The 14,655-nt window shown below is 43.3% G+C and overlaps 1 protein-coding gene across 2 annotated transcripts in view; it reads right to left on the reverse strand.

Moving 5' to 3' along the window:
- LOC132916514 (discoidin domain-containing receptor 2-like) overlaps window positions 1-14,655 on the reverse strand; it is a 164,458-nt gene that overhangs the window by 16,523 nt on the left and 133,280 nt on the right. For both annotated transcript variants that reach the window (XM_060976595.1, XM_060976594.1), the window contains exons 8-11: window positions 9,465-9,804; window positions 6,521-6,711; window positions 6,059-6,240; window positions 2,074-2,196 (exon numbers count right to left, since the gene is read on the reverse strand). In XM_060976595.1, coding sequence (XP_060832578.1) covers window positions 2,074-2,196; window positions 6,059-6,240; window positions 6,521-6,711; window positions 9,465-9,804 — 836 coding nt within the window. The remainder of the gene's footprint in view (window positions 1-2,073; window positions 2,197-6,058; window positions 6,241-6,520; window positions 6,712-9,464; window positions 9,805-14,655) is intronic.

Below are 14,655 nucleotides of genomic sequence, written 5' to 3' on the forward strand. Positions count from 1 at the left end.
AGCAGCCCCTTTGATTCGTCGAATGGCATAGCGTTACTGCTACGACATCGTTCGTATCGAGCCCAACACATTCTCTGCTATCGACGTACGAATTACGTCCATGCAATTAACCAAGTAACGTTACCAACGCGATTGCCGCGTCTTCATGCTTTAAGCGTGTCAACAAAATTCATCCTGCGATTCTACAAAGCAGTAGGTCGTTCGTTGGAACAGGAATCGCAGGTACAGGATTAGGCTGTATTTTAGTAAAAGCGAATAGGTTAAACAATTAACATTCGAGCATTGTCGCTACTACATACGATATACATTGAAATCCAGCTGGGAAATTAGTAATTTTCTGATGGTAACCGACACCATTACCCTGTATAGAGGGAACAACGATTAATTCCGTGCTTGATCCGCGGTCGAGATTTCGAAGTCAAAGCGATCGCGTGCATGTAGATGCAGCGGCCGGCTGACACGGCCGAAACTCGAACGGGAGAGAAGCATCTCTCTTGGCCCGGTCATTAACGGTGTGCCAGCGGCCGGATAGGAAACAAAAGGGAATTATTAGCCGCTCTAACGCATTCGAAACTGATTATCCTCGACGAGCTAGACGAGGCGCTATTGTGACAGGAAGAATAACAGGGTGGACACTTCGTTAATCGACGTATTGTTGCGCGTAGCCAGTGGCGAATTGTCCGTGTACGGTCAACAAACGGATTGATTTCTCTCTCACTGACTCTACTCTCGGTTTCTCTCATCGCTACGGTGTTCTCTGGTTGTCGTTTAACCACCACCGTGCAAGGAAAGCTAGACGCGTATCGCGCGTATTCCCGAATTCATGCAAAATCGACGGCTGGGAATACCCGTCACGATGCCTCTGTCGTTCGTTGTTGTCGATTGGTTGCGCGAGCAGTGCTACCAACGCAACATCCGGTTCGTTCGTAATATCGGCCGTTTGTAATTTAACCCTGTGTGGCTCGATGCTATTTCAGTAGGTGTTTCCGTTGGTCTGTATTAGCGGGGTAAAGCGACACTTTATAAACAGCCAGTGTATTATGATAATGTTGCGGGAATCGCATAGAGAGGTTAGGTCTGAGGTTACAGCACCGTCCCGATGATACGACGTACTATACAATAGCATTGGAAAACGCGAGATCGCTAATTTCGTGATTCTGTGATGAACGCGAATGATATAGGGCGATTATGTGACGTTCAGAGGCAACTTGATGTTATACGATGTAGGGATATATTTGTTTTTTATTTTTGGATGAAATGTCTTTAACTGTCTTCTTTCGGAATTGCGCTGATAGAAGGTAATAGGATTTCCTCTTATCCGGGTCTCCTTTAATAGAACTTCGCTTTAATTATATTTTCGTTACGAAGTCCAAAGGGATAAATAAGAGAACTTCGTAAAGGAAATTTCAATCGAACGAATGACGAAGACATTCTTTGGATCTAATTTTGAAGCAGATGAGAAGGAAGGAGATGGAAGCGTGTAAGAAGTTTAATTAAAGAGTTCTGTTTTCGTAGATAAACAATAAAGTATAGATAAATACTCCTGCCATTTAATATTCTGAACGCGAGTTAAAGTTAAAGAGAATTGACGGAAAATGAGGAATTAAAAATTTAGAAACTCCAAATGGAAATGAAAATAAAAATAGTACGATTTCCCTGCAACAAATGGATCACGATCAAGAAAGCAAACGAAAATTGTCGATGAAACGTTATTTGTTTGCGTATATTTCGTCGTAATACATTGCATCTATATTTCATAGACAAAGTATCAAAAATTATTTTATTTTATTTACAACCTACAAATGATATTCTGCATATATTTTCAGCTTAATCGATCGCTCATTCATGCAGCCCCACATCAAGACCCGTGAAGACCGACTAAGAGGAAGCCTATCGTACAAGATCGAGATCAAAATGAACAAAGTATCTACGTTTCAATGCGAAGAGGGTAATAAAGCAAACCTAACGCGGGGGTAATTCTTTACCGAAGTGGACGTGACGAATCGTGGCGTCCAATTCGCGTGTCTAATTTAAAATAGATATGTGGTTGGTACGTAATAACAATGTCGTTACCGTTCCGAAGGCCCCTTCGGCAAGTTTCGAGAGCATGCGGAGGCGATGCCGTGGGAAGAGCGGGACGCTTGTCTGCTCCAGACGTCTCTTCAGGGCCGAAAGTACCTCCTGTTGAGTCGGCGACTGAAACAACGAAAGAACAATGCATCGTTCGTGGTATCGATCGATAATCAACGATCTATGATCACGCTAACCGCGGTAACACGAGGGTTTCATGGGGGCCGGTCAACGGATGAATTATTCGTCGTTTCCCGCGCCAGTAAATTACCTGTGATGTATTACGAACCCGACAGACTTATACAATAATTTAAGTGGCAAAATTATCTCTATAAATCGGAGCCTATATCTCTCTCCGTATAAAATATCTCGTTCATCGTCGATTTCATCCGTTTGACATCCCTCGAAAGCTTCCTGTCGACTAAAAATCTATTTTTCGAATAATTTCCATATGTCTATGATCGGGAATTGCATACACTCGTTCGTCACATCGATACTCTCAATTTTACGTTTAAACGTTCATTGTTACCGACGTGAAATAAAACGAGGGAGATGAGAGAGAGAGAGAGAGAGAAAGAGAGAGAGAGAGAAAGAGAGAGAGAGAAAGAGAGAGAGAGAGAAAGAGAGAGAGAGAAAGAGGGAGAAAAAAAAGGGGAGCAGGGATCGCGTCGAAAGGACCAGTCGAACGTGACGGGTATAACATTCGACACGTCCCATTGTAAAACTGCATCGAGCCACCGATAACCCCTGGCGCGATGTTTTCGGAGGACGGCCGTTTGGGTCTAATGACGGATCGCGCGGGGACAATGATTGGCGTCGCTACGATGCGTCAAGGCCAGGCTCGACGAGCCACCCCGAAATGTTTTGACTGTTTCGAGTGGCGCTGTCGTCTGTCAATCACGCGCAGACGTCTCGACGTAGACGACCACTTTCGGAGCATTGTGTTCGAATCAATCTGTCTACATACCGCGGAAATCGTGGCGATCGCACTGCAATCGTTCCGTCCGATAGTCGGTGTTGCATCTTCGCGTCAAAAAGAAATCTTGCCATCGACGATCTATCACTTTTGACTTTAAGAGCCTTTACAGGTACAATTCGTACACCTTCACAGGTAACGATTCATAACGTCGCCAAACATAAAGCTTATAGAAAATTCAAAGAAGTTCAATGGACAGGTAACTCACACGACGAACGAAAGACCCAGATTCGTATTCAGCTGTCGGATCGATCCATTCCTTTTCACTCTGTGGCGGGCAAAGATGTTGGTTGTACAGGGGATGGATGACTGGGTGCTCGATGAAACGGGGCGCGCGAACACGAGATCGGTATTCTCGAAAAATACGTCGTTCCGTCGGTTGGCACGGCGTGTATTCGGCGTACGCGTTGCAGAAAATAAATCACCGGCATGCTACAAATTTGCCGCGGCGTATTTTTATTCCAACAGATCGCGGCGGGTAGGCGCCGATTTAGGCGCAGGTTGCCGAATCAACCACCCCCTATGTGTAATATTTCTGCGATGTCGGCACGCGAGTCGACGGAAATTGGGGGATGGGTTGAGCACGCGAAAACGTGAAAGAGAAAAAAAGAGGGAGAAAGTAGGAGAGAGGGAGAGAGTCAAAGAGAGAGAGAGAGAGCGCGATAGAGAGATAGAGATAGAGAGAGAGAGGGGACTAGAACGACAGGGGGTGGCAGAAGGGAGATAGGATTGCAAACGTGATTACACGACGCGCTTTCTCTCCGCAATTAACAGAGCGAACTGGCCCGGAAGCCACCGGACCGCGTAATGATGATACATTCCACGAGGGTTGCTCCGAGGGTATTCGCGAAAGGGTTCGACGCAGCCCGTTGACGGCAGTTCGTTTATACGTCGACAAACCGATCAATCGAATGATTCTGCAGATTGAGCGGAAACGTTGCTGAATGCGCGCGATACTTTATTTGTTTGCCAGCGTGCATACCTTTTACGTTACTTGTTATGCGTAAACAATGTTATCCATCGTGCTCGGTGTCTTGATGTTTATGCAAAATGGTCGATACAACGTTTATTACTTTTATTGTATCGTACGATAGATATTGGGTGGTTTGGTTCGGCCAAATGTTGGAAAATCTAGTACATTTTTGAAGGATAGTATGGAAAACTGAAGATCAATCATCCGAACTGGTAATCGATACAATGTCAGTATTACAGTCACAATTAAAACTGGTTGAAGCTAGTTTCGTCAAAGGATTATTAAGGATTAATTCCGGAAATAATCGAATATACCAGAGCGAGGTACTATCTAAAAATCTTTCAGTTGTCAGTTTTATGTAACGCGACTGTATTGGTTTCGCTCGGTCTATATTCAAAATACGTATAATTAAATTATCTCAACCAGTTAAAACTAATATCGACGAAACAAATCTGTTAACGACCAGATTCAATGGAACGTATTTTGCAACTGTAACATCTATTGCATTGGTTACACGAATTATTATCTAATCCGATAGAAAGCCCGCGGTATCGATCGAAAATATTCGTATTGACCTTTAGTCGCGATTCGGTGATTTTTTATGCCAAAAGAGAGCCCTGGGGAACGTCTCGCGCGTTTGACGTCGACGGTGCGTAGCTCCTCCGTTTTTTTACTCTTTTCTCTCTTCATCCGCCCTCACGTTCCGGCGTTCTGGTATTCCGGATACGAGCTACGTTATACTGTACCCACGGGAGGTATATCTACCCCAAATGGTCTGCACTCGTTCCGCCATATTGATTTAAATTATTAATTGCGAACTTTCCCTCGACGAATAGAGTGCACGTTTAATGGTTACTGCAGAAATACAAGTACATTTGAGCAAGGGTGGCTATTATTTATAGATTGAGCGATAACGCAGTTGAATTTTTGCGCGTCGACTTTCGTTTACTTTGTTCCCGATCGAACGTTACGATTATTTCCTTCGTCCTCCGGACGCCGTTTTATCGGTCCCGATACGCGTTCTACCTATTCAGTCCCACCCCTCTAGTCTTCTCGTACGCCATTTTGCATATCTTCGCGTTGCGAAATCGAATTAGAGTTTGCATATCAAAGATCCGACCCATTCGGAGAGCAGTTTTAACGTACATTATGAAAATGTTTGCAAATACACGTTACGTTCCAGATTATCTCCTAAGTAATAAATTACGGTATTCACTCCGACGTTGTATTCAACTTTTATTTCCACTAACTCGGCTACAAGCGTGCTCGAATTTCCCTTGTTAATTTCGAATAAAATACTCGTAATAAAAATTACGAGCAACTAGTTCCATCGGGAGAATAATCATCTCATAAAACACCTCGATAAACTCAGACAGAAATCGTACAAATGCAGCAGTATTGCGTTAACTGGTTCTGAGTAGGTATACTATCTGGCCAATTATCGAAGGAGGCATAGGGAATTACGAGTATATTTCTTCTCCATTGATTGCGAGTCAGATACATATATTTGTTTATTTTACGCCGAGGCTTCGCATAAAACTGTTCGCCACCAGGTAGCGAGTTGTTGGCATTCTTATCGCGAATAAATGCATTGTGTTTACGTTGGAACTTGCGAACAACTCGCGAGCAGAGTACAACCAGACGTGTCGTGAACAGATCCTTTAAAACGTTGAGTGCGGATAATTCCACTGTGGTGTCATGACCTGGCTGCTCCAGAAGACGAGCGACACCACGTCGGCGTCATTAGCACTCAGCGTGTTAAGAAATAAAAAAATTCACTCACGCTGAACCATCGCAACCTCATCTCCGCGGTCAATACGTTAATATATCATGTCTCGAACGAACAATGCCCGCTGGCAAATGAGTCCACGCTACTATCGAACGCGGTCCACGATTTGTTCACGGACATCGACATGGATACAGGATTAGATACTTTCCTACGAATTGAATCTCAACATCTCGTAGAGCCTAGTGTCATTTATTTAACGCGACGCGACTGCACTCGTTGCAACTCGTACGAAAGTAAAGACGATTCGTACCTTTTTGTTTTCCGTCTTGTTGCTACGCGAAGAGGTCTTGGAGAGGATGCTGTCCTGGTCGCTAGTGCCGCTGGAAACGGCAGGCCCGCGTCCTGTGCTGTCCTGGTTGAGCAGGGGCACCGTGCCGAGTTCCGGTACCGCATAATCGTACGATGTGTCAACTGCACCATTCGCGTACACCGCTGCGGATGATATAGCAAAGGAGGAACGGGCGCGGAACAGGGGGAGGGTAGGGGGAAGAGAGTACAGGGGGACAGTGTATTGATTGCGGTCAGGCGAATGCTTTGTTGTTTGGTACATACGTACGCGTAGCAGCGGTAGCTCGTAGCGAGCACAGGGACCAACGTGCGCCAGCGTATAAATATACGGTTGATACGCGTGTGTGCACGCGCGTGGTACGCGTACGTATGTATGTATGCACGCAAAACAACGCGGGGCGACCGTGTACGGAGCACGGCATACCTGAGTGATTGATGTTGCTGCCCTTGTTGTTCAGCATCATGTCTTTCATCTCCATAACGACGGTGCTGTAGCTGTAGTACGGTGCGTACTTCAGGGCCTGGTAGGGTTCTTGATAGTCGTCGAGTTTCACGATGTCCAGAAAACGGTTCCCTAAGTCCCGCGGCAGTGTCGGTAGCGAACCACCCGCGTACCTTACGAACAGAAAGAACAGAGACACTCGTTTCACTCGGATTATCCATCGTGGGATTTCCCTGTGTTTCGGTGATGCATCGTATGGGATTGCGAATGGGAGGTGGCTACGGGAATACGCAGAGTTCGGATTCGCTAGGGTGTGAAAATGTCTGGTACTTTTATGTTTATCCGACACCGTGCCGATAGCGTAGAATGGGTTGCACCGTCGAGAAATCGACTGGAATTTGTATTCTAGTATTTCGTTCAGTTTGCTTTTTTCATTTTAAAGATTAGGTCTGTGTTAGCTAAACAACAAGGAAGAATTGAGAAGAAAGGTGGTACGTGTGATGAAATCTTTAATTTGAGAAAGAATAATCCGTATGTTTCTAAATAACGAATCTTCTAAATAAATACGAATCTCAAGTATTTTTAATATTTCGGAAAAATGCATTCAAACTAGAACTCTATTTACTGAGACGAAATTGTAGTTAATGCCCGGTTAACTGAACTTTTGCTAGTTGAAATCACTTATCTGAACGTGAGTTCCTGTTATGTGATTGGGAAACGGTAAGTAGTGATAACCTATTTTATACAAACTCCAATTATACATATGAACTATTTGTTCCGCCACAAGTTCAGATAAATGGAATTCCAGCGTATTCCACTGTTCCAACGAAGAGTCTCTCAAACGTATGTATGTACCAAATTAGGCTAGACTCAGATTCTCTGATAGAATTTAATAAAACTCACAAACTCACGATTGTGACCTTTGAATCGTCGCTAAAGAGTGACGGTATTTTTTAAGCTGTACGACAACCATTAGCCGAAGAGGATGGACCGTTAAAGAGAACAGCGCGACTGGAAAGCCGGCTTTAAAGCGTCTTTTGTAGCGACGAAAGTGCATCGTTTTTCGAGTGGATACTTTTTACTCGGCGAGTTTCGCCGTTCAACTTAAGTGCACGTCAGATATTCGTCAAAGGGTGGTAAAACGTTCGTACGTGCACTTGAAGCACTCGTCTATACGGTTCTCTTTTAGGACATTCTTCGAACGGCAATATTAGGTTGCACAAAGCGGAGCCAAGGTTGAAGATCAATGTTGAAACGTGTAGGTCGCGTCCGAGTTACGACGTGGCTCGAGGATCTCGTCTGGAGACATTCGTGCCATACAAACTCGATATATTGCCCGAGGATGTCCGTTATTGGACATCTACTAACGAGCACGACGGATGGAAAGTTTATTGGAAGGTGGCTTCCGTCGTCATGGAGTACCGTGAATGGTTGTAAAGTTGGGAAAGGATGTTGCGGAATTCCACGTTATTAGAACATCTTTATAATCAAATAGGTTGCATTCATAATTCGCCGAATAAGAATCTTAAAAGTATTCCTCGCTAATTGAAGTTTTTAAGAGTATAATATAGAGAGGGATTTATTAAAATTTTTTTGATTATTTATCTTACATTTCTTGGATATTTTGAATTTACAGCCTATTGCAGATGCGTATGATGTATAGTGTGATTTATTTGAGTATCTTCTTATTCTTCGTTTAAATCTTTTAGAATGCTACTGGAATTCTATTTATCTGGAAATCTTTGTAATTTTAAATTTCTTAGATCGAATTTACACTGTGATATAGATGTGTATGATATGCAGAGTAATTTGTTTGTACGCCTTCATAATTTCGTTTTTAAATGTTTAGATGTATTGAGATTAAATTGTACTTTAAATATCATTCGTGAAAATATAAATCGTTTTAACGTATTTCTTTCGTCTCGCGACGATAACGATACATATATCGTATATGGCTGTTTTGCAACCATTTTATGCCGACAGTTGGCAAACATCGTTTCATCGGAACCTAAGCAAGGTACTAAAATCGGTAAACCGTGGAGTTTGCACAAGGTAGACGCGAAATCGACGTGAAACCGTAGGCCTATCACGAAAGCTAATATTATTAGTAGTAATATTTACTATAACAGCAAAAGCCGCAAATCCTTTGTGTCCACACCGTTTCCTTTCACCGTAACCGAGTGTCGCGGCGCCAGTATTGCATCGTACCGTTATCATTTGATTTCAAATATTTGCACGAAATATTTCCAACGAATACTTCGAGTTATTGTAACTAAAAAATGATAATAAATAAAATATCTTTGTTTGTCTACGTAATCCTCAACGATTTATAATAGTCATCTTTTCTACTCATTCTTTCAAATATCTAATCCAGCTTTGGTAAATTTTGTCAACCAATGTATTACTACACTGTGAATATTTAAGCAAATTTATGTTAAAGTAAAAAATGGAAAAAATTAAATTTAACCGAATCAAATTTACCTAAATGTAGATAGAAAATTGTTTTATCTATTAAATATTACATATATTAAATATATATATTTTTACATACTATGTATATTCTATCCATCTTTGAACCTACAAATTTCCCATGAGCCCATAACAATTTGCTCTTCTACAAATCGTCCTCCAATCAAAGAAACGTCTAAAATTTTTAAATTTCGCTTTGTCGTTTTTTAATAAAGTCGAGGACAAAAATAAATGGACAGATGAAATGAAGTTTAATCGAAGTGATACCAGTACCGTGCAGTTCATTTGCATCCATTATATATTCTTATAGTACACATACTATGTACCAGATAATTGAAATCAATATTTGTATTTATGCGTAAACAAGCCGTACTAAACGAAACTTAGTTGATATCTATTTCCATTAGCTGTCCACTTACTTTTGCCCCCGATCGTATAATGTTCATTCATCGAATACCTTTCATCATCCTCCAAAGTGTATGCCATGAGTGCGGCTCCTTTCTCGACCGTAGCGCAGGTAGATCCAAGATGGGATGGTGCCTTTCCAGTCATAGGACTGGCGAAACACTTTCGTTGCCTGTGCCTGGAGACGATGAGAAATATCACAACGGCGAGCAGAAGGATGACGGCGGTTAGCACGCCGATCACGACCGCCATGTACGTCGGGTCGTCGTGCTTCGCAGTCGAGACCGGAAGTTCACCCTCCGCAGCACCGTTTTTCTCCACGAAGACGTCGCTCTGAATAGGTGACTCGGTTGTCGGTGCTTCCTCTGGCGTGAAGTTACCGTGAGCCACGTCTGCGTGAAAACAATCACCGGCACAGGGTTACTCGTGGTTCGACGACTATGAAATTAAACGAGTTTCTCGTTCGCTATCCGATATTATCGTGGAAATTATACAAAACCAAGGCACTAAAAATATCGGGAAAACGGAGCAACATTTTGTTTCAACGTTATTTTATCTTCTTCGTGTTTCGTAGTATGAAAATCCTGTTCGTTTCGAGAGAGTTCAGGGGAAAGGGGTTTATCTTTTCTATGGGATTACACCATGCGTAATGTAGTGCCTACTACAGAGGTTCGTCGACCGCGAGTATTTGGGGCAGAAAAACATTATCGTACGAACCAACGGGTAAACGCGGAATCATTAAACGGAAGGAAGATACTCGAGCGCATATAGACCGTATAATCAACCTATATGCGTTTTGATGAAAAAAAGTGCGCAGTATACCGTCAAGTTCTCCATTTGCTTTATTGCCACGGTACTGAGTGATCCGATTGTCCGATTACAGCTTCGTTCCTCAGCTGTAGGTATATTTCATTTACGTATCCCCGAGGAGAGATTTTTAATATTCGTCGGCTACTCTAGAATTCGAGAAGCGATGGAACGTCGTCTTGAAAGAGGGAAATCGTCGGAAGAAAAATATTCCAACAAGCTGTTTTGCCGCGAAAGGCACGACAGAACCACGTTACACGCTGTCACGAGCAACTAAACGCGGCGTACGAGTCTTGAGTGAATTTTTTCGACACGAGACGCGACACACACGTGTTTCTCGCTGGTTAACTCGTGGTCCCTTTATCTCGCTCGCACGACGCTCGAATAATTCAAGCACCGCGAAAAGACGGTTGCGCGGGTTGTCCGAAATTAGTTTCTGCCGTCCAATTGCCAAACGTGGGACCTACGCGTCGAGAAAAAAAAGTGTCTCTGTAGGATTCCAGTTATTAGATATTTTATTGCTTTATCCATAAGTTAGTCAAATTAAAATACGCACGATTTTGCACTATCAAATGATCTATACTACGTTGAAATTAAGTAATGTCAAAAAGTACTCAATGACTTATGAACAGAAACGTAAATTCCGAAACGAGTTACTTTCTATATTAAGAACGTCCTGTATGATTCAGCGGGAAGATTACCGTGAAATTAACGAAATGGCGCGCGACGCTAATTAATTAAAACGCGCTATTGATAAAACTTGATATTCCTCTCTCTCTCCCTCGTCTCATTGCGGGGGAACTTTTTTTTCCAGCCCTAGCTCGCTACTGAATTCTATCTCTGCGGTTTGTTTCGTTAAATAAGATCTTGCCAGACATTCGTGCGACGTAGCGGAGCCGTCGGGCGGAGCAGCAAAAACGGTTCGAGGTTAACGGCGTGATAAAGGAAAAGAAGAAAAAAAAAAAAGGAAAGGACGGAAGATTGACTCGCAGAAGTGGGTAGCGAGGTTCACCGAGGTTTCACAGGTGAAGCCTTCTCTATCTCGATTCACCAAGCTTTTTCCACTCGCGCCAACGAGCAAACCCGTATTCCGTGGGTTCCTGGCAGGATTATACCGCACGAAACAAAGCTGTCGTCGCGTTTGATATCGGCTTTTACATGGTCTGGCAAGCGTTCTGCCCTCTCCTGTCGCCTCCGACAAACCGTCTACCGTTTCCCGTGCATCCCGTATGAAATCTGATATTAAACATTCTTTGCGTGGCCCAGGGGGTTAACTGTGAAAAGAGGTTTTGTCTCGCGAAGGCCACACCGTCAGGTGGTACAGTGCGTCAGGTCCGCTTCTCTCTCTCTTTCTCTCTTTCTCTTTCTGTCTGTTTCTCGTTCCGTTCAGCAGCCATAGTTACGGGCACGCTGGTAATCTAACGGTAATGAGTATGCATGCGATGCAAACCAGTGGGGTTGCAGGTGCTGCTGACGAGAACCAAGGTGGTTGAAGAACGAGGTTTTCATATCACTGTTCACCGTTTCGAGCGGAATGGTTTCTGTGAATCGGTAAATATGGTTCTACTCGTAGAAATTGTGTGGTTACGGCAGACTATGTTGACCGGTTTTAATTAACTCTTGGATGGGTAAGAGCAGATCAACTCTGACTCATGTAAGTATCTTATATTTACCTCTCTGTAAATCACCTTTATCAATACGTTCTATCAAGCTATGTATGGTTATAGATAGAAGTTTGCAGATTACACGAAGACTTTCATTCGTTCAACTATCCAACGTGTTATTCGCAAAATTCTTTAATTCCTTAATAATTCTTTGATGGTCAAAAACGAACATCGTATTTGTTATCATTGTCGCGTTGCTACTAAATAAAAGTATGTCTATCTACTAACTAAAATTAGTGTAGCTTGGTAGTGTTGCCTTGGAAGAAATGCAAGGAAAAATATGAAAAAGGATAAAGTTGCTTTTCGGTCAGTTGTTGCCTTCATTACTATAAAATGAAATATTCGTAAATGAAGTGACCAGGATTCAAGCTGTGCCGTACAAACACTGTAGCTGTGGTAATTCGATGAAAATGGATCTGGCAGACGATAAAGGTGGATTTGACAAGGGCAAAGGTGATCGAAGAGCAATTTTCGTAAACCAACGATTGCGGCTCTTAGAAAAACGATGCATTGTTCGCAGATTGATTGGTACTCGAATAATTGTAGCCATATAATCCCTCTGTACAATTGATCGTTGGCGGCTGAGAGCCGAGATGATTGAAAAACGAATTTCTGGTTTCCATCGGGTGCCCTCTCCACTTTAGAAGAAGCGATTGCTGTACAGAGCAGGAAATGCGATTCTATGCCGGAGGTTGCTTCCATGGGAGACATGCGCGCACGCACGAGTGTTAACCGTGTCGATTGATACTTCGAGCGCGATTTAAATTAAAAAGCCTGCCGGACAACGCCGCGCCGAACAACGTGTTAAGCAGTGCTCCTATTTTTACGCAACAATTAAATTCTTGTCACGGTTGCGCGTGTGCAAAGGACTTCGAGTATCATAATCGAAATTGAGTTTTCAATTAAATTCTTTATCCGGCGTGCTCGTTATCCTCGTTGCGCGTCCTCGTACACGTTGAATTGCTGCGTCTGTCTTGCGATTAACGCGACCGACTTTTTTCTTATTCGAATTAGTAAGTAAAATGTCAAAGAGAAAACGTAAAGTTTCATACAATGCGATCTACGGTATTTGAATTACGTGCAGTCGAGTCTGGCTTATTCTTATTCGCGACGATCAGTCAAGATGATGATTCGTGCGTGATTTGTGAAATTGATTTATTAAATACATGCCGTGGTAGCCATGCAGCTCTTACTGAGAAATCGTTTTGGTATTTCGTGTTCAGGTATTCACCAGCCACGCTGTTCCTCCTTGCTACGTCAAATATGAAATGCGATGAGTATCGCTTTCGATTGATACGTGCGAGGCTCACAGCGTTTTTCAGATCTGCAGTTCTTAAGAAGGAACTTCTAAATAGCAACAGATGACTCGAATCTTCCAGGTTTCTGTTAGAAAAGATTCTTTCCCTACCAGAAGGTTTCTTTCCGCGATCTGACATTCATCTTTTCCGGCAAATGATCGTAAAACATTCCAACCAGCCACAAAGATTACTAACCCGCCGTATCGATACATCAAATAATATCATCAAGCAAGTACACGTTCGATACGTGGAAGCGAACAAACGATCACTAGCTTTCATATCTCAGGTCCGAACGACCATTACTAAAACAATGTTCAATCTACGTCGACGAAATACGCGGTGCAGATTCAGCGGACCAAAAACGAAGGAAATTGCGAACTGGAAATAGAATCGGAGGCAGCTATACATTACCGTAGCTCGACTAAATATTTTCCGAGTGGCTCCTTCGGCCTGCCTCGATACCGAATTCCCGTTTAATTATAGCGGGCCCTCTCTAGACCCGTGATTATTTCGCCATCAAAACAATAACAGAGCCGTCCTGCCGTGGCTGCATACACACTTCGAGAGTACAGTGGTAGCCAGATTTACGATTGGATCAGGATGCTGCGCGATTGCGACAAGGGTGGGCCATAACTTACGTAGGTGGATCTTCCGCGTATAAATCATCGTGCACCGAGAGATGCAACGGGATGCCTTTCTTCGAACAGGAATGAAAATAAAACCGATGGAAGTAGAAAGGGAGACGAAAAGAGGAGTCCGGTAAGAGACCTCGTTCTTACGTCCCGCGATTTCCTCGCGCCACGCTTTCGTATCTTTCCCTTCTTTCTTTTTCCTCTCTGTTTCTTTGTACCCTTCGTTTCGTCTCTACTTTTGCGTAGTCCGTGCAACAGGCACGTTACAACCACGACAAGGACAACGAGAGACGGTGCAAAGACGGTTGCACGTGCAGCGTGCACACGCAGCTGACGCTCTACGTCAAATGCAACTAATGCGCTCCTTGATCTTGCGACGCGGTTTCCTCGCGGAGAAATAGGAAAAAGAGAGGCAGAGAGGTAAGGGGAAAGGAAGGCTCAACAATTTTAAAAGCGCTTTGATTTACCGCTGGAAACGGAAATGGAGCCGCGAACTTCGTTTCTCGGCCTTCGTGTTCGACCTCATTTTCAAGCACAGAGAGCGAGGCCGCTTAATCGAACGACGGCCATTGTGAATCGGCCACCGTGGGATTGTCTGGCGAAAGGATGCTTCCGGTGCTTGGAGCACGTCAGACGTCGCCGCCAATCGTTGCCTTAATACATCCACCCCTCGTTTTACCATTATTTATTGCCCGATATCGCGTCTATTGTCCAACGATTTTCCTATTCTCGGCTTATCGTTTCAGTTTCCACCTTTAAATCCGCATATTTATCGAACAATAAAGTATCACGTTAATCGCAGATTAGTAAGTGCTGGTATTCTTTGCCATTTTGATCCATCG

This window comes from Bombus pascuorum, chromosome 2 (assembly GCF_905332965.1).
Source record: "Bombus pascuorum chromosome 2, iyBomPasc1.1, whole genome shotgun sequence".
In the NCBI taxonomy this organism is placed as follows: Eukaryota; Metazoa; Arthropoda; class Insecta; order Hymenoptera; family Apidae; genus Bombus; species Bombus pascuorum.